The 22,709-nt window shown below is 37.7% G+C and overlaps 1 protein-coding gene across 9 annotated transcripts in view; it reads left to right on the top strand.

The window, feature by feature from the left end:
- SYT16 (synaptotagmin 16) overlaps positions 1 to 22,709 on the top strand; it is a 322,403-nt gene that overhangs the window by 199,837 nt on the left and 99,857 nt on the right. For 7 of the 9 annotated variants that reach the window (XR_009210273.1, XR_009210272.1, XR_009210271.1 and 4 more), the window contains exon 2: positions 946 to 1,612. The exons of the other annotated variants lie outside the window; for them this stretch is intronic. Coding sequence is in view for 4 of the 7 variants with exons in the window: in XM_032179300.2 (XP_032035191.1) it covers positions 1,090 to 1,612 (523 nt within the window). In the remaining 3 variants the exon portion in view is untranslated. The remainder of the gene's footprint in view (positions 1 to 945; positions 1,613 to 22,709) is intronic. 9 annotated transcript variants of the gene reach the window in all.

Here is a 22,709-nt window from a genome sequence, read left to right as displayed (position 1 = left end):
AGTAGATTTAGTTAAAAGGAAGTTATTGCTATACAAGATATTGGGTAATTAAGTTTAAGCAGTGAGTTAGGCCCACTAGTCATTTGTAACATTCATCTTAAGCTGTTGATGAACACTGTAATAGCAATAAGATATATACACACATATGCGTATGTATACATTGTATGCACGTATACATGTAAGTATAAATATTTAGCTCTGGGGTCTTTATAGTGTCCTGTGGTTCTGTTGATATCCTGGAGCTGCTTCCTTCAGGCTGTAAATCTTGTGGGATGAAGTGTGACTTACGAGTCTGAAAGATCGTGGAGAGCTATCTGTCTTCGGGAGGTTGGAACATAGACAAAAGCAATGAGATTCCAGGGACATGCCTCCAGTAAGCTAGATAATCCATTTGCCACCCTCAGTTTTTCAGCGATTGCTCCCCAAGAATAGATATGATTTCTAGAGATTGCATAAAAATATAAAATCCTATTTTAAGATTTGTTTAAAGCTTTTTAATTCCAGACACATACTTCCTTTGCAAGTATAAACTTTAGTGTCATAAAGCAGAGATGCTTATTAGTCAGCTCTCTGGGATCTGCAGGTCTGTAGATGAAACATCCGACCTTTTTTGCATTTCAAAATGTCAGGCCCAACTGGATCTTAATGAAGATTCATTTATCCTTTTCACACTGTTAAGGATGGTCTATGGCAATAGACTCCTCTCAGTCCACGTGAACAGAACCCATTACTGCTAATGGAAGTTTTCCACATGGCTGTGGAGGTGAATAGGCATTGAAATAATCTACATCTAGACTTTCACAGTCATTTTTATTTAACATTTTAAGATTTCCATGATGATCCCTTTTTGTGCCCAAATGCTGTTTGACATTGTCTGTAAGTATCTGGTGATGGGTCTGAGGTTGTAACTTTAACAGGTGTAAGTATTTCTTTCCTCTGTTTCAGCTGGAAGTTTTGAGAGTGAAATATTCACAGCCATTAAGAGACCTCCAAATTAATTTCTCAACATGCTTATTCTATAGTTCACATTCAATTCAGAGCACTGAAGGAACTGAACAACTGGACACTGTAGACATCAGATAGCTGGCCATGGTGTTGGCCATGGCGTCTCAGGATGCTCAGAACTTCTTCCAGCCTTTCTCTTCCTGGATTTCTCGGGTTTATGAAGCTCTCCAGCAAGCAGGAGATATGTTATCTGCTTCGCTGGTTAACATAAGCAAACAAGACTCTAAATTGAGTGACAAACTAGATCAGGACTTAGATAATATTCAGATGCAGGAAACGTACTTTGAAGATGAAGAACAAGACAATGATTGGAGTCAAGAGGATGCAAATTCCTTGTTTCTTGAAGTGGATCATTTCTCATGTTGTAATAGTGATTTGCAGGACTCTGCCCAAAATTCAAGTCCAAGGCTTAGCCAACATGCAAAGGACTCATGTTCCACAATGTCCCAGTGGCCCAGTTGGGCCAGTGATGACCACAAGTTACCACATGTGCTTTCTTCTATTGCGGAGGAAGAGCATCACCTTGAAAAGCAAAGAAGTAGCCTTCAACATGGCTTTGACAGCCAGCTCCCTGGTACTTTAGAAACTGTTAATGGAAAAAAGCAAGGTAAGCTAGCCAGTCATCATTTTCTCTGCGTTCCTCCAAAGAGCATTTCTACTTATTTTATTTTGACTTGTTTTTAGTTATCATGTGGATTTTACTTTTCTCTCTCTTATACCTTCCCACGTGCTGGCTTCTGATTGAGAGATATAATCCTTAGGAATACTTTCAATATATAAAGCTTTGGAAGATCCACATTTGGGAGTTCCATATTTCAAAACAATAGTTCTGAGCAAGTGAAATGGTGAAAACGAGTCTGTGGATTCTGTTTGAGAAGCCCCTTGTGCACATGTCATGCTTTTAAAAATATCTTGTAAAATGTTCTTTTTTTCTTCTAGGTTAGGAATTTCTAGATGTTACTATATTATTCAGTGTGAAATCCTGTGCAAAAAGCCATACTTATTGCAGAATTTTTAGTTGATAACACTCCAAGAACACTTCTCACAGTGTTTCACTGAGATGTGATGTGAGATGACAGTGGATAGGAAATCTTTGAAATAAGAATAGCTTGATTTTCTTTTAGCTCTGAATGGTAAGGACACATTTAATAAAAACTGCCTATAAAGATTTATGCTGTGAGAACTGAGCACATATTGGGCCTTCAATAAATGTATATTGAATATGATAAAAATGTAATTAATTCTCTAAAAGTAGCTGTGGTATGTTCCAGCATGAATTTCTCATGCCTCTAATACTCTAACCTTGAAGTAAGGACATTCCACCTGGTTAAGGGACAGAGGTAAATGATATGCACAGAAGGGATTTGGGTATGTGTGCATGGTGTGTAGTTGTAATGCACATATAAGTCACACAGATTGGTGAGTCATTTATGTGATCTAAAGACAAAGTTATTAATGTCCCTCTTGTTGGAGAGAGCAGACTTTTCTGGAATACCTCATAGTCCCTTCATTCATTTTCCATGATTCCTATTAGCTTTGTCTTTTTAGGGAAAAGTTTTATCCAGATATATGAAGCCTTGGCATATAAGGAAACACAATTTCATATTCTTCTCATAATGCTCTCTTGATACTTTTATTCAAATTAAAGTAACATTGAAATGCTAGAATAAATCAGTGAAAATGAGGTAGGCTGATACTCTTTCTGAACCTGATAAGCTGTAGATAACTGCAATTTTGAGTCTTTTAAAATTGTCTATAGAAATATTCTAGAAATATCTGGGCCAGCCGTCAAATTTCTTAGATTTGAGTTGAAATTTTGATTCCTATTTTAGAACATTCTTGAAAAGGTTGAACTATATTTGAAATTGATGTGAATTTGGCATACCACTAATTTTGCTAATTTTTGTAATTGTAAAATCTAATGGCAGTAAAACAATTGTGTTCATTTGGCCTTTCCAGAGATGCTTATTGACTAGATTGGAGCCTCCAGGAAGTCAGGGACCATGCCATAGATTCATCTGTGTTTTCTTAACAACGAGCACAGTGTTGGGTAGGAGATCAAATAATAATTAACGATGGAACAGCAACAAGGAAAGTTAACAACGTTAAGAGGTAGATGCTGTTATTACTCTCACTTTACAGTTGAGAAAATTGATGGTGAGAGAGTTTGAGAACCTACCCAATATCCACATTTATTATAGGAAGAAGCAGAGCTCAGGCAGTCTCATTGTAACATTTACACATAACGTATTCTTTTTTTTCCTCTTAAAGGTATAATTTACTATAATAAAATTCATCCTTAGTGTATAGTTCTATGCTTTTTGACAAATAGACACAGTCTTGTAGCCACCACAACCAAAGTATAAAATGGTTTTGTTATGTCAGAAAATTCTCCTACATTCCTTTTTAGTCAATCTTTTCCCTATTCCAGCCCCAGACACGTGTGGATACATTTTTAGCTTCTCCTGTTTTATCTTTTTCAGAATGTCATATAAATGGAATTACGCAGTTTGTCGTCTTTTGAGTCCAGCTTCTTTCACCTATCATAACGCGTTTGAGATTCATCCATGGTGTTGTGTGTTTCAGTAGTTTTCCCTTTTTAATTGCTGAATCATATTCCATTGAATGAATGCACCAGTTTGTTGATTGATCAGTTGAGGAATATTTCTGTTGTCTCCAGTTTTATTTATTTATTTCTAATATCAATGTCTATTATTTCTTTTTCTTGATTGATTACACTGGATAGGGCTTCTATTATCATGTTAAATAAGACTGGTGAGAGTGAATATCCTTGCCTCAATCTTAAACAGTGTTAAATCTTTCAGTCTTTCTCTATTATACTCAGTAGTTAGGTGCAGGCTTCTGTAGATGCTCTTTATTATGGTGAAGTTTCCTTGTATTCTAGCTTCCTGAGAGTTTTATCAAAAAAGGATGTTAAATTCTGTCAAATGCTGTTTCACATCTATTGAGATGATCGTATGATTTTGTTGTTTAGTATGTTGAAATAAATTACACTATGTTTTGAAAGTTGAGCCAATTTTGCATAGCTTGGATAAAATCCACTTGGTCATGTTATGGTGTTCTTTTAATGTATTACTGGATTTGATTTGTTAGTCTTTGCTAAAGATTTTTTTCCATTTATTTTTATTAGGGATATCGGTCTGTAGTTTTCTTGCAATATCTTTGGTTCTGGGTAATGTTGACTTCATAAAATGAGTTGTGAAGTGTTTTTCCTTTCCTATAAGCTAGAAAAATTTGTGTACAATTACTACTTTTTAATGTTTGCTAGAATTTTTCAATGAAGCCTTCTGAGCCTGGGATTTTCTTTGTGGGAAGGTTTTGAAACATAAACTCAATTTATTTAATAGGTATAAGGGTAACCTAGTTATTTGTTTTTTTCTTAAGTGATTTTTTGGCACTGAGTTTTTCAAATTTTTTCATTTCATCTGTTGTTGAAGTTATGGACACGGTAGTTAATTACTTTTTAAATGTTGTTAGGATTTATAGTAATTTCTCCCATTATTTCCCGATATTGGTACTTTTTGTCTTTTTTTGTTGTTGATCTGTCTGGCTAGAGGATTATTTGTCTATCCACCTACCTATCTGTGTTTTTTCCAAATATCTCATTTTTGGTTTAATTAATTTATCTCTATTGTTTTTCTGTGCTTGATTTCATTAATTTCTGTTATTATTATTTTCTTTGTTTTTCTTGCTTTGGGAATAATTCGTTCTTTCTTATTTTCTATTATGGATGTATAATTTTCCCTCTCAGCAATGCTTTAGCTGTATCTAATAAGTATTAATGTATTTTGTTTTTATTTTCATTCAATTAAAAATATTTTCTAATTTCCCTTGTTACTCCTCTTTACTGCATTGGTTATTTAAAAGTGTGTTGGTTAAGTTCCAAATATTGGGAATATTCTATATATTTTTCTGTTGTTGATTTCTAGTTTTATTCCATTATGGCTTGAGCACAAACTTTCCGTTATTTTAGTTTTTAAAAATTAATTAAGGTTTGTTTTATTACCCTGTCCTGAATTGTTGGATATTTCATGTGCACTTGGAAAGATTGTATATTCTGTTACTGGAGAGAGTATTCTATAAATTACAAGTTTTTTGAGGCTGTTTTTCAGATTTTCTAATACTTTGTCTCTCAATTTTTTTTTTTTTTGCGTACTGATTTTGTTCTGTTGATCAGTAAGGGAGGAGTATTGAAGTCTGTAACTCTGATTGTGGATTTGGCTATTTCTCTTTTTTATTTCTATGAGTTTTTGCTTTACGTAGTTTGAAGCTCTGTTAAGTATGTACACGTATTAGAAATATGTATCTTCTTGGTGAATTGACCTCTTTGTCATTATGTAATGTACCATTTTTACCTCTAGTAATATTTCTTGTCCTAAATTCTACTTTGATATTAATACAGCTACTCCAACTTTCTTTTGATTAGTGCTGACATGATATATTCTTTTCCATTCTTTAACTTTAAACCTATTTTATATGGTGGGTTTCTAGTACATAGCATGTAATTGGGTCTTACTTTTTAGTCCAATATGATAAGCTTCCACTTTTAATTTGTTTTAACTGTTTGTTTTTAATATAATTGTTGATATTGCTGAATTAAAATCTGTCTTCTTGCTAGATTGATTTGTTTGTTCCATCTGTTCTTTGTTTCTTTCATCCTAATTTTTCTGCTTTCTTTGTATTGAGTATTTTTATGATTTCATTATATAGCCACTCTGGGCTCGTGTTAAAAAAGGCTTAATGGTCATCCTAGGATCCCTAATGCATGGATCTTTAATTAACTTCAGTCTATCTTGAAATAATACTGTACTATTTCATGTATAGTTTGATGATGTTGCAACAGTGTACTCAATTCTTCCTGCTTATCCTTTGTTTTATTGATGTCATATATTTTAGTCTTATACATGCAATAAACGTATAATACACTGATACTGCTTTGCCCTAGACTATTGGTTATCTCTTAGAATGGTTAAAATAAGACAAAAAAAGGCTGAGGCAGGAGGAATGCTTGAGCCCAGGAGTTTAAGGCTGCAGTGAACTGTGATTGTGCTACTGCACTCCAGCCTAGGTGACAGATTGAGACCCCATCTCTAAAAATAATTTTTAAAAACCCCTCCTCAAAACCAAAAATTTAAAAAGATAAAAAGATTATATTTACCTCATTTATGCCACATGAACATATACCACTAATGAATTATCTCAACTTTTCTTTGAAAAATGCTTGACATTTATGTTTAAAAATATTTTAAGCATTTTTATTTATTACCTTCATTTATTCAATTTGAAGCATTCTTCATTTTAATATTTCTTATGCGGTATATATGCTGCTAAAGTATTATGTCAGCTTTTGCTTGAAAAATTTTCTCAATTATTTGGAAAATATTTTAGCTAGGTATAGAATGTTGGTTGACAGTCATTTTCTTTCAGCACTTTAAGATTGCCATTTCACTATCTTATGGCTTGCTATAATACTTTCCTTTATTTTTCTGCATGTAATATGTGTTTCTTTCACTTGGAGCTTTCAAGATTTTGTCTTTATCTTTGGTCTTCAGTAGAGTGTGTCTAGGAGTGTTTGTGCATGGACATGCATGCATGTGTATGTTTTAGTATTTGTTTTTCTTGTGTTTTCTAAGCTTATTAGGTCTGTGGGTTTAATGCTTTCATTACTTTTGAAAAAGTTTTGGTGATCATGTCTTCAAATATTTATTCTACCCCATTCTCTCTTGTTCCTCCTTCTGGTATTCCGGTTATACAAATATTAGATTGTTTGGTATTGTCCCACAGCTCTCAGATATTTTTCTTTGTTTCATTACTTTTTTTTGTTCTTCGTAGTTCAGTTTGGGTAGTACCTACGAACATATCATCTTCAAGTTTACTAATATTTTCTTTGACAGCATCAAGTCTACAAAAGCCTTTTTTATTTCTGTTACCATGTTTTTCATTTCTAGCATTTTGATTTGATTGCATTTTAAAATAGTTTCAGTCCCTCTGCTCATCACTTCATGTACATTCCCCCCTTTTCATTATGGCTTTTAACATATTAATCACAGTTATTTTAAAATTCCTTGTCTGATAGTTCCAATATCTGAGTCATATTTGAGTTTGGCTGTCTTGGTTGTTTTGTCTCTTGACAGGATGTTTTTCTTTGTTTCTTTTTTGTTTGTCTTGTAATTTATGACTGAAAATAGAACATTATATGTAGGGAAAGTATGTGATATTTTTTGCCTGGAAGTGAGCAAGTCTTGTCTAATGCAGGGTGTTTAGTGTGAGGGGGTTGAGTCAGTTTAGTCAGCATTTGAGTTGGGTTTTTGTTTTGTTGTTATTGTTCATCTCAGTGCAATACAGGCTTCAAAATTCTCTATTACTACATTGTGTTTAGGGTAGGGGCTTGTTGGTTACACAGTTTTGTCAATATTGGCTCCATCTTTAACATTGTCTCCTCTTTTTGCCTATGCATCAGAGAGTGTCTCTCTTTTCAGGCTTTTGTCCCTTTCCCAGGAAAAGCCTGTTATTATGCATTACTTATTGTTTGCTAGTGTGATGTGGTTGAGTTGGAGGTTGTGTTTCCTGCTGTTATAGAGTGCTCTCGGTCTTAGGCAATTGCTGTGTTCCTATGTCTTGAGGTTAGGACATTCTCAGTAATCCTGCCTCTCTCCCCGGAGACAGGGGACTCTCCAGTGGTCTGACCCCAGGAGTTTTTCCTGCCCCTTCCCCAGGGATAGAAGTGTTTATTCTGTTCTGCTCACTCACCTTAACATGTCTTTACCTATGGTCTGAAAGCAACAGGATTTGCTGTTGTATTAGTGCATTCTCATGCTGCTATCAAGAACTGCCTGAGACTGGGTAATTTAAAAAGAAAAGAGGTTTAATTGACTCATAGTTCCACAGGGCTGGAGAGGCCTCAGGAAACTTAAAGTCTTGGTGGAAGGGGAAGCAAATGTATCCTTCACATGGTAGCAGCAAGAAGAATGAGAGCAGAGTAAAGGGGGAAGTCCCTTGTAAAACCATCAGAGCTCATGAGAACTTACACACTATTGTGAGAATAGCATGGAGGAAACCACCCCCATGATTCAATTACCTCCCTTTGGGTCCCTCCCACCACACGTGGGGATTATGGGAACTGCAATTCAAGATGAGATTTGGGTGGGGACACAGCCAAAACATATCAGCTACCCTTCCCCAATGTCCTAACCTCAAGACATAGGAACACAGCAATTGCCTAAGACCGAGAGCACTCTACAACAGCAGGAAACACAACCTCCAACTCAACCACATCACACTAGCAAACAATAAGTAATGCATAATAGCAGGCTTTTCCTGGGAAAGGGACAAAAGCCTGAAAAGAGAGACACTCTCTGATGCATAGGCAAAAAGAGGAGACAATGTTAAAGATGGAGCCAATATTGACAAAACTGTGTAACCAACAAGCCCCTACCCTAAAGAAATTTTATTGTTGTTTAAAGAGTGGGAGCATTATTTCCAACTGTCTACATCTTACGTAGAAGCTGGAACATAGAGTTTATATACTTAACACTACACTGTGAAATTGAATTGGACATTCTTATTAAACTGGGTAGCATGTTTGGGCTGAGGGATAATTGTGTAAAGAACATATTGGTCTTCCATTAAAGAGTTCTGTGATGTGTAAGATATATGTAACCAATCCTATAAAAAAAGTTCGTGAGAAGTTATAGTTATGTACGTGATAACTTTTGTGATGATTTTGTCAGAGGTGATCAGATAAGGTTCTTGTGAGGATGAGTCAGAATTTAATAGGTGAATGGAAGGAGAAAGGCATTCCAACTGGAGGAAATGTCATGAATGCTGACATGTGAACAAGCCTGACATTTTCAGGGATGGATCATGAGGCTAGAGCTAAGGCTATGATTGGGAAGGTCTTTGATTTTGTGTTAAGAATTTAGCCTTCATCCTGTGTATTAGTCCATTTTCACACTGCTATAAAGACATACCCGAGACTGGGTAATTTATAAAGAAAAAAGCTTTAATTGACTCACAGTTCTGCATGGCTGGGGAGGCCTGAATAAACTTACAATTATGGCAGAAGGTGAAGGAGAAGCAAGGCACATCTTACATGGCAACAGGAGAGACAGACAGAGAGAGCACACAAGCGAGAGTGAGCAAAAGGGAAGTGTCACTTTTAAACCCTCAGATCTCATGAGTACTCCCTCACTATCATGAGAACAGCATGGGGGAAACTGCCTGCATGATCCGATCACCTCCCACCAGGTCCCTCCCTCCACACATGGGGATTACAATTCAAGATGAGATTAGGGTGGGGACACAGAGGCAAACCATGTCATCCTGTAAACAGTTGAGAATCTTAGAAAGATCTTAATCAAGGGTAACACCCACAGAACTCTGATATAGAAGGATAACTTTAGCATCAGTTTGGAGGCTAAATTGGAGGGGAGAATATTGGAGAACTATTATAGTAGCTTGTAAGAAGGAACCTAAGAGAATGTGAACATATAAAGAGAAATAATTATCATTATTTTGTCATTGTTCCACCAAAAAGACATGCCATAAAGAGTCTGTGACATGGTTCTGGCATGCAATGGGATACCACCTCATTACTGTGGAGGTAGAAGATGAGGTTCCCCTCTTGGCCTCTTTGACCCTTGAAGAGGTGCTCTTCATTAATGCTGATAGTTAAGATGGGAGTTCCATCTTCTCATGTGGTTTCCACTGACCCTGCGGTGCGGGTGGCCTCATTACCACTGGGTTCTGGTGAAAGTCTTTGGTCTCTACTAGACCTCCTTTGACATCACCTAAATGGGGAGGGGGAGGTGTGCCTCATGACTTCCAGGCAGGGGTGGAAGACGAGGCTTCCCAGATGGTCTCCAGTGCGGGTGGGGGATACTCACCTCTGGCATCAGGGATAGAAGTTCTGGTTCCTAGTTTGGCCTTGTCTGGCATGCCTTGTGAGAGTATTGGGTTGCCTCATTACAGATTGGTGAGGATGGAAGTCTAGGTTCCCTATGTGGCCTTGTTGTCGTGGGTGAAGATGAGGACACAATTTTTTTCTGTGCTGTTTGGCTGGAGTAGAGCAGGTCCTATCTAAACATTTTCTGTCTTACTTGGCTGTCCCTTTCCTAGTCCTTTGGGCAGAGACAGCAAGCCTTTATTGAGACTTTTGTTTTGGTCGGTGTACATTGGCATTTTTGTGTTGCCAGCTTCTTCAGCTTCAGGTCTGGGATATATGAGGTAAAAGAGCCCAGGGAACTCACGACTGTGTTGTTCCTTGAGTCCCAAGGTTCCTATCCATTCTGCCTTCTTCTCTGCACTTCTCAGTCTTCTGATCTCCGTTTTATAGACAATGTCTAGGGTTTAGGGTGGTACTTAGAGGGAAGAAGAGGGAAAAGTATGCTCCCTTTATCTTCCTGGAAGTTTTCACATTAGTCCTTAAACAGCATTATGACTTTGAATTCCACCCACTTCTTTCCATTTCACAGGCAAAATAAGAGCAGTAGAAAATGATAAAGAGTGGTGTGGGTGTGTAAGTAGATATGAGGAGGAACATTTCTCTATAAAGAGAGGTGTTATACTATGGCCCCTTTTAACCAATCAAATATATATTGAACACCTACCACGTACAAAGCATTGTGGGGAACAGACAAGTATACACAAGTATAAGCCACGGGCCTCTCCTTCAGACTGTGCAGAAGCCTATATCACTTGTTTATTCTGTTCCAGAGGATGCAAAAATGTTTTTAATGCCCTGGCTCTGTGGTGGCAGTGGGAATTGGGAATGCAGCACGGGCTTAGAATGAGACAGCCTCGGCCCGATTCACTCACAGCTTTATAGATGGAGGAGCTTGCCTAAGTTGCCTCTAGGGAACTTCCATTTCTCTCTCTTGCTGATGTGATAGAGCCCACTAATTTACTTCAAATGCCTTTTAGCCATTGAACAAAAGCTCTTATTTCTCTTTCTTCAAAATATTTAAGTACCCTGAGGTCCCTATAAAACTAGGATATGTGATTGGACTCTCAGCTGTATGGGTGTTAAAACACCTGTTTTTTTGTTTTGTTTTGTTTTGTTTTGTTTTGTTTTTGTTTTTGATTTTACTGATGGGTTAACAGTCTGGAAGACTCCTCATGCACTCACTCCTCATGCACTCATTTGTTCCTTTATACTGTGGGGTGATGTAAGCCATAGTACATGGGCTGCTTTGCAGTCTGTTGAAGAGCAGTATTAGGAAATACGCTAGGGAAAAGCAGCATTTTAATCGGTGATTTATGTGCACGTCTTAAAAAGCCTTGTCAAGCTCGCTTTTCCCATTTAACCTTGAATTCTTTTCATAATGTTGTATCTTGATTTTATGTTTCTTAATGTGCCATATTTTTCTCCACAATAGATTTTAAGCTAAATTGGCCCAAAACAAGAAGGATGCTGAATGCTTTTTGTAACCATGGAAACATTTCTGGGCACTTACTAAGGACCTGGTTGCCAATAGTAATGTAACAGAGAAAATAGATACACTTCATTTAGCAGTTGCCGATGATTAAGAGGCAGAGAGACTACTTATAGTGTCATCCCAAGATAGGCTTTTTGGTTTAAAGACTCAAATCCAAAACACCACCTTCTCAGTAGAGAAGCAGCTATGACACCTTTGATATGTGATGGGAAGGAGTTCTAATTGCATTTAAAAATCATCTTTGTTTTCAGTTTTTCACCTCATGCTTTTTTTGAAGCTGTTTTTTAACCACATATATTTGTTTCCAAGAAATATGCTCACTATTTCCTGAAATAGCCTGCTAATGGAATTAACGTATTCCAAGCACATTGGCATATAGAACTTTAGAAACAATCTCGGAACGTACTTAAAATACAGAACAACAGGCTTTGAAATCATGGTGATATTTGACTTTTCAACCAGATTACTCTGCTAGGCTAATGTAACATGGAAGGGAAAATCCTGCAGTGTTCTTAGTTGTTGATTGATTTCAACCCTTTGCGGGTTGAAGGTATTTTCTTCTGTCAGTATTATCGGGATTGCTCTTGGCAGTTGAGACTAAATGGTATCAGATAATATAGCTGATTCGCAAATCATAGAGGCCTTATCTTTTCTACAGGATATACTACTGCATGTCAAATGTTGCATTCCACCTTTCCTTCCTTTGCAATACTGGAACTTTGCTTTTCCATTGCATAAGTGCTTTCTTGAAAGTAAGCCTATGCCTAGTTAAATTTATCTTCATTTGTTAGTCCTTCATTTGATGGTATTTGCCATCATGTTCCTTGGTTATCCAGAACTGTCCAGGGAAAAAGGTTTAATATTCTGTGGCTGCTTCAGAATCTGTTTTCTGAAAGCTTTATAAAGTTAATTTTCTTGATATTTTGATTTGCATGTTTTGGCAAGGGTACATATTAATAAACATGTTAGCAGCTGACATACAGTTTTCAAAGCCTTAACGTTTAAGGTGAGAAGATGATTATTCCCATTGTTACTTATTTTGCAGTTTTATGTCATTTTTGGAGGAAATCTCAGGCATATAACAAAATCCTATGTGGACAGAAGTTAGAATATGTAAGATACAAATGATCAGATGATTCAATCCTTACTTTGACTTCTGGATGTTGTTATGATAGACTACTGGAACATTTTGAAGGACAGATTCAAAATAAGAAAATTAAGTCCTTTTTTTTTTTCTATTCTTAACATAATTAGGAATGGATTAGAGGAATTAGAGGCAAGTTATCCTCCAGATAAGCTTAAATCCCATTTTAACAATTCTCAAGTAATAAAAAAATTTTCTTTATTAGTGGAATCACTTGATAATTTTTTTTTTTTTTTTAAAAAGCTCAGAAGTTTTCCTTGCCCTATAAAAAGTAAGAGCAGGGATATCTTTTTTTCAATTACCCAGCCTAAAGGGGAAGAAGCCAGAGCTAGACAGGAACTACAAAATTAATAAGATCTTTTTTCATGTATCTTAGTTCTTCTTCCTGAGGAATATTCTTACCTGTGTGTTTGTGTGTTGTTTATTTATTTATTTATAAAAATATCATGGAGATATTATCCTCTTCTTCCCTCTTCCATTCTTTTTTCTTTGGTAAATCTCCTTTCTTTCTTCTATGGTACCCTCTTCCCATATCCGCCCCTGAGGTGAGCAAGTCTTGTTTCTGAAAAGGAGACTTACAGTGGGAGGAGTTTCTGAAATGTGATTATAAGTTCCTCTTCTCTTTGAACTCATGTTAATTATGCTAAGGGCTGGTCTAGGTCATTGCTAATGGAGTTCTTAGTGCCCTTTACATTTCCTAGTTTTTAAGTTTATGAAACATTTTTAAAACAGAAAAATATAGAGTAATATAACAAAGAGTCACAAATCGCCACTTTGCCAGATCTTAACATTTTGTCATACTTAAGATTTATTTTAAAGAAGCCATCCAGGACAGAGGGAATTGAAATCCCCCGAGAAGCCCTTTTTGTTTTCTTTCTTTTCTCTACTCACTGGGGTAAAACAAATCTAAATTTGGAAATTATGATTCCCATTGTGTTTCTGTTTTCTTTTTTTTTTTTTGCTGCAAGCGTATGTAACTGTAATCTACACATAACATAATTTTGCATGTTTTAAAACTTTATACAAGTGATATAATGCTAAATGTATTATTTTGCAACTTTTTTCCTTCCTTCTCAATGTTATGTTTTTGAGTTATGCAGATACATGTAGATTTGTTTTATTTTTACTGCTACATGGTAGTCAACTGTATTAATTAATATGCCATTTTCCATCCTTCAGTTGATGAACATTTAGTTTGTTTCTAAACTTTCACTATTAAAAATAATTCTGCAATATTAATATCTCTTTGAGCACATATACTGGAGTTTATTTAGATGGTATGTATGAAGAGACAGTCCTATTCTACACCTCCTTCTTAAAGTAGGTAGTTTCTTTCCTGCTCGAGGTCCCTTGAATAAATTTCCTTCCCTTCCCCTGCTTTATCTTTAGGTGGTTCAAATTGGCTTCTTTTCTCTGTCACCAAGAAAGTCATAGTCAATAGTGAACTTAAGGCATTAAAAGAATCTAAGTATTAGAAGTTGTCTGTGTGTTTAATAGCAAGTTTAAATAATGAACAAATGAGAACATGGGCAGTGATTCCAAATCTTAGGAGGGTTACAGGCTCCTCTGAAACTTTAATGAATGTTACAAACTCACTTGTCCGGAAAGATACATCATGACATATCAAAAAAATTTATAATGACATTTCATGGGTTCATGGACTTCCTGAATTTCATCTGTGTTACTCCAGATTAAAGTCAACCGAGTTTACAAGAGGAAACTGGTAATAATACAGTCAGGAGTTAATCATTGTACCATTCATTTTCAATTTGGCTTTTCTAAGAAGATAAAATTGGAGAAATGCATTGGAATCTGTGCTGGTTCTCAGACTACTATCTCTCAGCTCAAATCCATTCTTCTAGATTCTGCTTTGGATGTTGGGTTTAGAATTCTGCAAACTACAGTTCTGCTGTGTTGGCGGGATTCTCCTAGGTTCTCCTATGCCCAAAAGAGCAGTAAAAAGACATTGAAAGATGGGAGGAGGTGAGAAGGGACTTACTGATTCCTGTTTTACTCACTGTTCCTATTAGGGGTTCTCCAGCACAGCCCTTCACTCTGCTATCAGCAGTTTGGGTTCTCGTCTGTAACTTCTTTCAGTGTTCCAGAACCAGCCTCATTGCAACCCACTCAGAGGAATAGCACCCGTCAGACCGTTTCTCCTCCTCAGATGCCTGAGCCCAATTCTGTGGCGCTTCCGATTTCTAATAATTTGACTGCTTCCCTTTGGTTCCTCAGCCCTAGGGGTGGTAGCTGCTTCATGCAGTTGTAATTTCTGGCCTATTTCCCTATTCTTTTTCCTATTCATTTGACATCCAGTAGCTGTGAAACCAATTCCCTGTATTAAATAAATTGCCTCTATTGAAATAATTTCTGCTTTCCTGAAATTTGACCAATAGTGTAACGAAAGTATTGTCAAAGCATTTGTACAGATTTTAAAATACTCTATGTTAATTGCACAAAACTTAGATTCTGCAGGTAAACTGCGACTTTCTGGAAGTTATAGGTAACTGATGAAGCAGACATCCATGTCTTACCCATATCTGATATTCACCAGCCAAACAAATAAATACAACATGTCAGGTGATGAAAAGTGCCAGGTAGAAAAATAAAGCAGGATAAGAGGATACAAATTAATTAGATGAATGCTACCTTAACAGGGTGGTCCTATATTTTATAGGATGATCTCTCTGAGAAGGCAGCATGTAAACAGAGACATGAATGAAGTGAAGATGAGAGCTGTGCAAATATTTGAGGGAAGAACATTCTGGGTATAGGGAAAAATAACTGGACATGCCCTGGGGTGGGGTGAGGAGTGTTTGGTATTCGATTGATTCACTTTGCCTGTGCTTATTAGCATCTGTCATCAGTAATACCATCCAGTTGTTACTCTGGAATTTCTGCTATCCTAGAAATTTCCTAATATTTGATACATTTTTACTGAAGGATGTCAGGTATAGGATAATCACAGGAGACATTGCTGTTCATGGAAAGATTTTGAGAACTTTTATATTATTTCAAAAGTTGTTTGTCTTTTTTTGCAGGGAGGCGGGGGTGGGGATAAACAAAGTTGAAACATCAAGCAGTATCTTCTTAAGCTCTAATATCAGAGCCTATTTCAAAACCAAAATAAGAACTTTAGGTTCTTCTGGAACTACTTAGTTTTTATTCTGTTTCGATCTCACAAAAACTAGCCACTGCAAAACCTATGTGCAGAAAGTTAGAAAACTGTTCTTCAGCATTTAGATGCATAATGACCAGCAGTTACTTCTGTTGGTGTCTGCTAAATCAGTTTGTATATGAACCACGATTTCTTACCCTTAATATTTCCCTTTGCAAAGTTAGATTTATTCTTAGCCATAAAGTGACATAGAGACAATATTGCTTATGTCCCAGAAACCACGCTATTTACACAACTGAACTAAACTCAAATTAGGAATTTCTCGGTTTCTTAAAAGCAAAGATAAAGGCCTGAGCTCAAATAGTGGATGAATCTGGGAGTAAATCTGGTTTCATGGAGAGTTCTATCCAGAAGTGCAAATGTTATCTTTGGGACCTGGTTTCTCCCCTTCATCCCCAGTTTCTAATCTCTACTTCCATCTGAGCTAGCTCCATTCTCAAGCTCCATGCGTAGTCAGGTGGTTGCCAGAACCTCCAGGTTTATATCCTCCTAGGTTATAATCCAGTGGAGAAAAAACAAACAAACACCACTTTCTGGCAATAAGAAGAAAATCCTGGAATTAGCACTAATTGGCTTGATTCACGTGGCTTGACTTAAATTATGTGACAAACTTTAGCAATCACTGAAGCCAGGGAAATGTGATGTTCTGATTGGCCAGGCCTAAGTCACCTGCTACTTCTGGTGTTTGGGGTAGAGAGCTTTTCCAGAAACAACCTGAGAGTGGAGGAAAGGTGATTTACTGAAGAAAACGAAGATTCCAGAAGTGGAAAGAATAGATGCTCAGTGTCAAAAAACCCCACAGCTCTATTAGAGGAGTCAATGCCATTCATAGACCTCTCCACTGCTTTTACATTGAATGCTGGTTACAAGCCTGTTTCAAGGAAAAGCCTAGATTTGTTGTATCACCACATATGCCACATATCACCATAGGACCCCAAACACCGACTTCTCAGTGCTTATGGACACATGTCTGCCACAAGTCAGGGAACACAATATATATATATATTTTTTGATGCTGTGCATCATCTGTCACTGCTGATTTAGATCATGGCTTTTTTCCTGCATGTTAAAAAAAAATCTCTCTAATGCACCTTTTTAGAATGGTGTAACCATATAGGATCTGTATTAGTTATACATTCATGCATAACATATTACTACACATTTAGTGGCTTAAAACAACACACATTTATTATTTCACAGTTTCTATGGATTAGGAGTCCAGGCATATATTAGCTGAATCCTTTGCTTAGGGTCTCACATGGCTATAATCAAAGTATCAGCTAGGCTGCATCCTCATCTGGAAGTTTGACTGGGGAAAAGTCTACCTCTAAGCTCTCTTAGGTTGTTGGCAGAATTGATATCTTTGTAGTTATAGGACTGAGGGCCCCAGCTTCTTGCTGGCTGTTGGTTGGAGGCCACCCTCAACTGCTGGAGGCTGCCTGTGGTCCCAGAGGCTACCTTGCCACATAGGCTTCCCCAACATGTCTGCTTACTTCATCAAGCTAGAGACTGATAGCAAAAGGAATCTCATGTAATGTAATTGTGGTGTGACATCTTATCACCTGTGCTGTATTCTGCTGGTTGGAAGCACAAGTGCCATCAACACTGAAGGGGGAGGGGCACCAAAGGCATGGACACTAGAAAATGGGGCTCAGGGGGGACTACTTTAGCATCTTCTTACCACAGGATTCTATATTGTCCATTTAAATAAATAGAGAAATTGCACAGAAGGTGGGAGCTACTTACATGCCTTCATATGAGTTATTTACTCTTACAATTTTTTTTTAGGTGAGGAAATTGTATTTTTGTCTTAAAAGGCAACTTTTACTTTACCTTGGCTATTCTGCAAATGGTGTGTCCAGGAATTGTTCTTAAGATGATTTTGGTTACAAGCTAAATCTATATATTTGAACTGATTTTGAAATTATAAAGAGAGTATAAAGGAATGCAGACTGCAGGAAAACTCACACTAGCATGAGCTTTCGCACAGAAAGTGCCTAAGACAAGAGACTCGCCAAGAATCCTTATTGATTTTGTAGATCACTTCAGGGGAAGAACTTCTCAATTGTGAATGTTAGCAATAACAAATAGAGAGTGACAACCTTAACTATATAGTAGTTATCTATATAGTAGTTAACTATGTTGTAACCTTAACTTATGGTAGACATTTTACATACATTATATTAATCATCATCGAAATGTTATGAGGTGTATCCAGAGTGGTGGTAGATTATTATTCTTATTTTTAAATAAAAGGTAATCATTTTAGGGAGGTTAAGTAGCTTGTTCAGTGTCACTATCTGGTAAAGAAGCTGGGTTTTCAAGCCACATGTGTCTGACTCAAAACATCAAGGCATTCTCCTCATGGTGGTGGTTGTCCCAAAGGGGGTCGAAGTGCTCCCACTTCCAGCCCCTGCTTTTGCTACAAGAAATTCAGCTCAACAGCATTTACTGGCAATGAAAAAATTCCTGGATGTTACGGTTTCTGAGAGTGGACTTACACATTCCTAGGTCGAGTTTAAGGAGTTTATGGGAAAATAGGCTGTGTTTGCAGTCTCCACTTCCTCCTGCCTGCTTCTTCATTCACTGTGATTTGGCTTCTATTCTGTCACTCCCATGGGCATGTATTTTTGTTTGTTTGGACTGCCGTGACCTCCTAAATGGTTTACTCACAAAATCAGTCTTCCTCCGCACCTCCTTCAAATTTACCTGACGTATTTTGACAGTTAAAATTGTTGACTATTTGGCCAAGTGCGGTGGCTCATGCCTGTAATCCCAGTACATTGGGAGACCGAGGCGGGCAGATCATGAGGTCAGGCGCGTTCAAGACCAGCCTGGCCAATATGGTGAAACCCCGTCTCTACAAAAAACAAAAAAATTAGCTGGGCATAGTGGTGGGCACCTGTAGTCCCAGCTACTCGAGAGGCTGAGGCAGAAGAATTGCTTGAACCTGGGAGGCAGAGGTTGCCGTGAGCCGAGACTGTGCCACTGCACTCCAGCCTGGGCAACAGAGCGAGATTCCGTCTCAAAAAAAAAAAAAAAAATTGTTGACTATTCCCCCCATGAAATTCATTCCTCACCTGGGTTCTGGACTCCGCTTGTTCCTGGTTTTCTCCCTGCCACACCTAGTCATTCCTTTTCATTCACCTTCCTCTGCCTGTCCCTTAAATATTTGGTTCCCTCTTATGCATCCTTCCATGACTTCCATGACAGATCTTCATCTCTAGTCTGGACCTCTTTCGAACCGTGGGTTCATAGATCTAGCTGCCTTCACATGGATGACAGATATCACATACATGTTTAAAAACATAATGAATCATCTTCCTTTATTATTTCAGTTATGGAAATCTTGTTATCAAAGTAAGATACAAGTCTTTCTCAATCTCTTATCCTTCACAGCTCCCCTACCTTGCCTATATTTTGTTCAGTATATACCAAATCCTACTGATTCCGTCTCTGCTACTTATCTTGTATCTGTCCAACTCTTCCCTACCCCTACTACCTTAATTCAGATACACGTCCTCTTCTGCTTGGTCTATTCCAATAATGTCCAGAGTGTAATGGTACAGTCTCAGCTCACTGCAACCTCTGCCTCCTGGGTTCAAGCAATTCTCCTGCCTCAGCCTCCTAAGTAGCTGGGATTACAGGCGCCCACCACCACACCCAACTAATTTTTGTATTTTCAGTAGAGACGGGATTTCACCATGTTGGCCAGGCTGGACTCGAACTCCTGACCTCAGGTGATCCACCCACCTTGGCTTCCCAAAGGGCTGGGATTACAGGCATGAGCCATCGTGCCTGGCTGGTTTCTCTATTTTTATGTTATTTCCATCTGTTATTCATTCTTGAGTTTCCCCCTCAGAATGTTCATTTTAAACTCTGCATCAGATTTCATATTTTCTCATACAAAAAGCCTTCCAGTACAACTTCCTTTGAAAGATACATAGCCTTCAATGATTTACGTCTACTGTCTTCTAGCATCCTGAAATACCAAGTATACTTTATACCTAAAACCTTTGGTTTCATCTCCCCCAACCTTGTGCCTTCCTCGTGAAAACTGTTCATCTTTCAAGAGTCATCTCAAGCAGCATTTTCTCTAGGAAGACTTCCTTGTCTTCTTTCTCCAGCTTCTGTTGCATTCTGCACATTCCCTCTCCTTGCCTTTTTCTGGCAGTTAGCTGCTTCGTCTTCTATGTTCCAATAGCATGTTACATTTCTCAATAATAGATTTTATATTGTATCTAAATTTTTTTTATGGGTGTACCCACTCAAATCTGTAGACTCTTTGAGGGGTTTATGCTTTTAAAATAATTTTTACATTGCCAGCATTTAGCATGGCATCAGTTTCATTAACAAAAAAAAAAATGAATGACTAAATGAAGGAACATAAACCTAATCTTAGCTGTCACCACTGTATTTCGTCATCTCCAGAAAAATGACCAGTGTGAATATCCTATAAATACTTTTAGATTACAGATTACTAGAAGAATGCAGCCAAAGTTCTTAACATTTCTGACACTCTGTGTTTGCCTCATGAAGACATAAGGTAAAAAGACTGCATCCTGAGATTCGCCTTGACCTTCTCCTCCCAACATTAATGAGGACTTAAAAAACAAGTGCTATGATCTGAAGGTTTTTGTGTCTCCTCCACAAATTCACATGTTAAAACATAGTCCCCAGTATGATGATGTTAGGAGGTGGGACCTTTGGGAGATGATCAGATCGTGAAAGCAGAGCCCTCATGAATGGGATGAGTGCCCTTATAAAAGAGGCCCCAGAAGCCGCCTTGCCTCCTCTACCATGTGAGGACACAGTGAGAAGACTCTGTCTCAGAAGTTGGCCTTCATGAGACACTGGATCTGGTGACACCTTGATCTTGAATTTCTCAGCCTCCAGAACTGTGAGAAATAAATTTCTGTTGTTCATGAGCCACTCAGTTTATGGTATGCTGTTATAGCAGCGTGAACGAACTAAAATAAGTGAAAATAAATTGTGACTATTATTGTGTCAGCCTTCATTCTTAGTCGTTAATTGTTTCTTTGAGATATAAGGCAAGACATATGAATCCTTCCCCCAGGATAGTCCTGGAGCTCTGGTTGCACAGGTGTGGCTAACGTGGTATCACCGTTACCGTGAACAGCCATGAATGGGTCTGTTTCAGAAAACTTGTCAATAGTGAAACCATTTACAGTGTCTCTTGATGTGTTCTGGCAACACTTTCTGAGCATGCTCCAGGAACAAAAGATCAAGGGAGCAGTAACTCTTTTTTGGCACTCCAGCTGTGGAAATGAAGTCATGATGTTTCAGTTTCCATGGCACAGCTCCAAGTCATTTTCACAAGAGGTGTCCTCCTGTTAAAAGATTTTGTAGCAAAGATGAGAGAGATGTTATACATACCAGAGAGGCACTATCATTCAATATTAGTGCTGAAGAACATTTAATAAGATCATTGTCGTTTGAGTCTTCGAAATAATTCAAGTACATTTTGCTTTAAAGTTATGGCATTGGCCGGGTGTGGTGTCTCATGCCTGTAATCCCAGTACTTCGGGAGGCCGAGGTGGGCGGATCACAAGGTCAGGAGTTCGAGACCATCTTGGCTAACATGGTGAAACCCCATCTCTACTAAAAATACAAAAAAAATTAGCCGGGCGTGGTGGTGGGTGCCTGTAGTCCCAGCTGCTCGGGAGGCTGAGGCAGGAGAATGGCATGAACCCGGGAGGCGGAGCTTGAAGTGAGCTGAGATCACGCCACTGCACTCCAGCCTGGGTGACAGAGCTAGACTCTGTCTCAAAAAAAAAAAAAAAAAAAAAAAAAAAAAAGTTATGGCATTGCTTATAATGGGATTCTTTTCAAATTATAAGTATTTGATGCCTAAACATGTTTTTATAACTGCTATGATTTTATCTATGTTAACTTTGTATCTCTATTTCTGATGTATATATTTGAGCTCTCCTGCTAAACTATGGACTATTTAGAACAGGGACCCCATATTATTACTCATCCCTGTATCCCATCACCAGTGTGTTTAGTTCTGTGATTTTCCTGTGCTAGATTCATAATAAATATTTCACAACTTAAGTCAGTGGGAAGATTAGTTAAATTTTACTGAGATTCTGCCATAACTTTGTCAGGCAAAGTAGAAGACTTGAGGAGGACGTGCCCAGAGAATCTTAGTGGCATGCTGTTTTGGGTTGCTCTGTTTTAAGGAATTTTTGAATTGGGGGGATTTAAACAAAGAAAATTTGTGAAAACTGATATTCATCAAATACTGGTTTTATTAATAATTCTTTAGAGATCCAAAGTTTCATTGTTGGTGTGGGAAATAAATGCTTCCTCCTACTTACCTGGTCACTTTCTCTTAGTCTCCTTTGCTTGATCTCCAATGCCTCCCTGACTTCTAAAAGTTACCGTGATCTGGGGCTCAGCCTTAGGATTGGTCTCTCTTCCTGATATCATCACATCCTAATCTCATTCACATGCTGACAAATCTATAAACTATGCTTGAATTATCCAAGTGTATGCTTACAACTCTGCTTGGATGTCTAACAGATATCTCAAAATTAGTGTGTCCAAATCTGAATTTCTGACCTCCTCTCAAAATCCTGTACTTTCCACAATTATGCTTATCTCTAAATAGCAACTTCATTCTTCTAGTTTCTCAGGTTAAAAATCTTGGAGTTATTCAGACCTCTCCCTTTTATTCATGCATATAATCCATCAGCAACTCTGGTTGGCTCTACCATAACAATATATCTAAACTCAGGCTGCGTCTTCCCACCATCACTGCTATCATGGTGCTTTAAGCAACCATTATTCTCAGTGTGTGGTTTTTCGTTTTTTGTTTTGAAATGAGGTCTTGTGCTGTCACCCAGGCTGGAGTGCAGTGGTGCGATCATAGCTCATGGCAGCCTTGAGCTCCTGCGTT

The sequence above is a fragment of the Hylobates moloch genome, unplaced genomic scaffold, assembly GCF_009828535.3.
Source record: "Hylobates moloch isolate HMO894 unplaced genomic scaffold, HMol_V3 SCAFFOLD_16, whole genome shotgun sequence".
Lineage (NCBI taxonomy): Eukaryota > Metazoa > Chordata > Mammalia > Primates > Hylobatidae > Hylobates > Hylobates moloch.
Note: the sequence above shows the minus strand (reverse complement) of the source record. Positions and strands in the feature narration are given on the sequence as shown.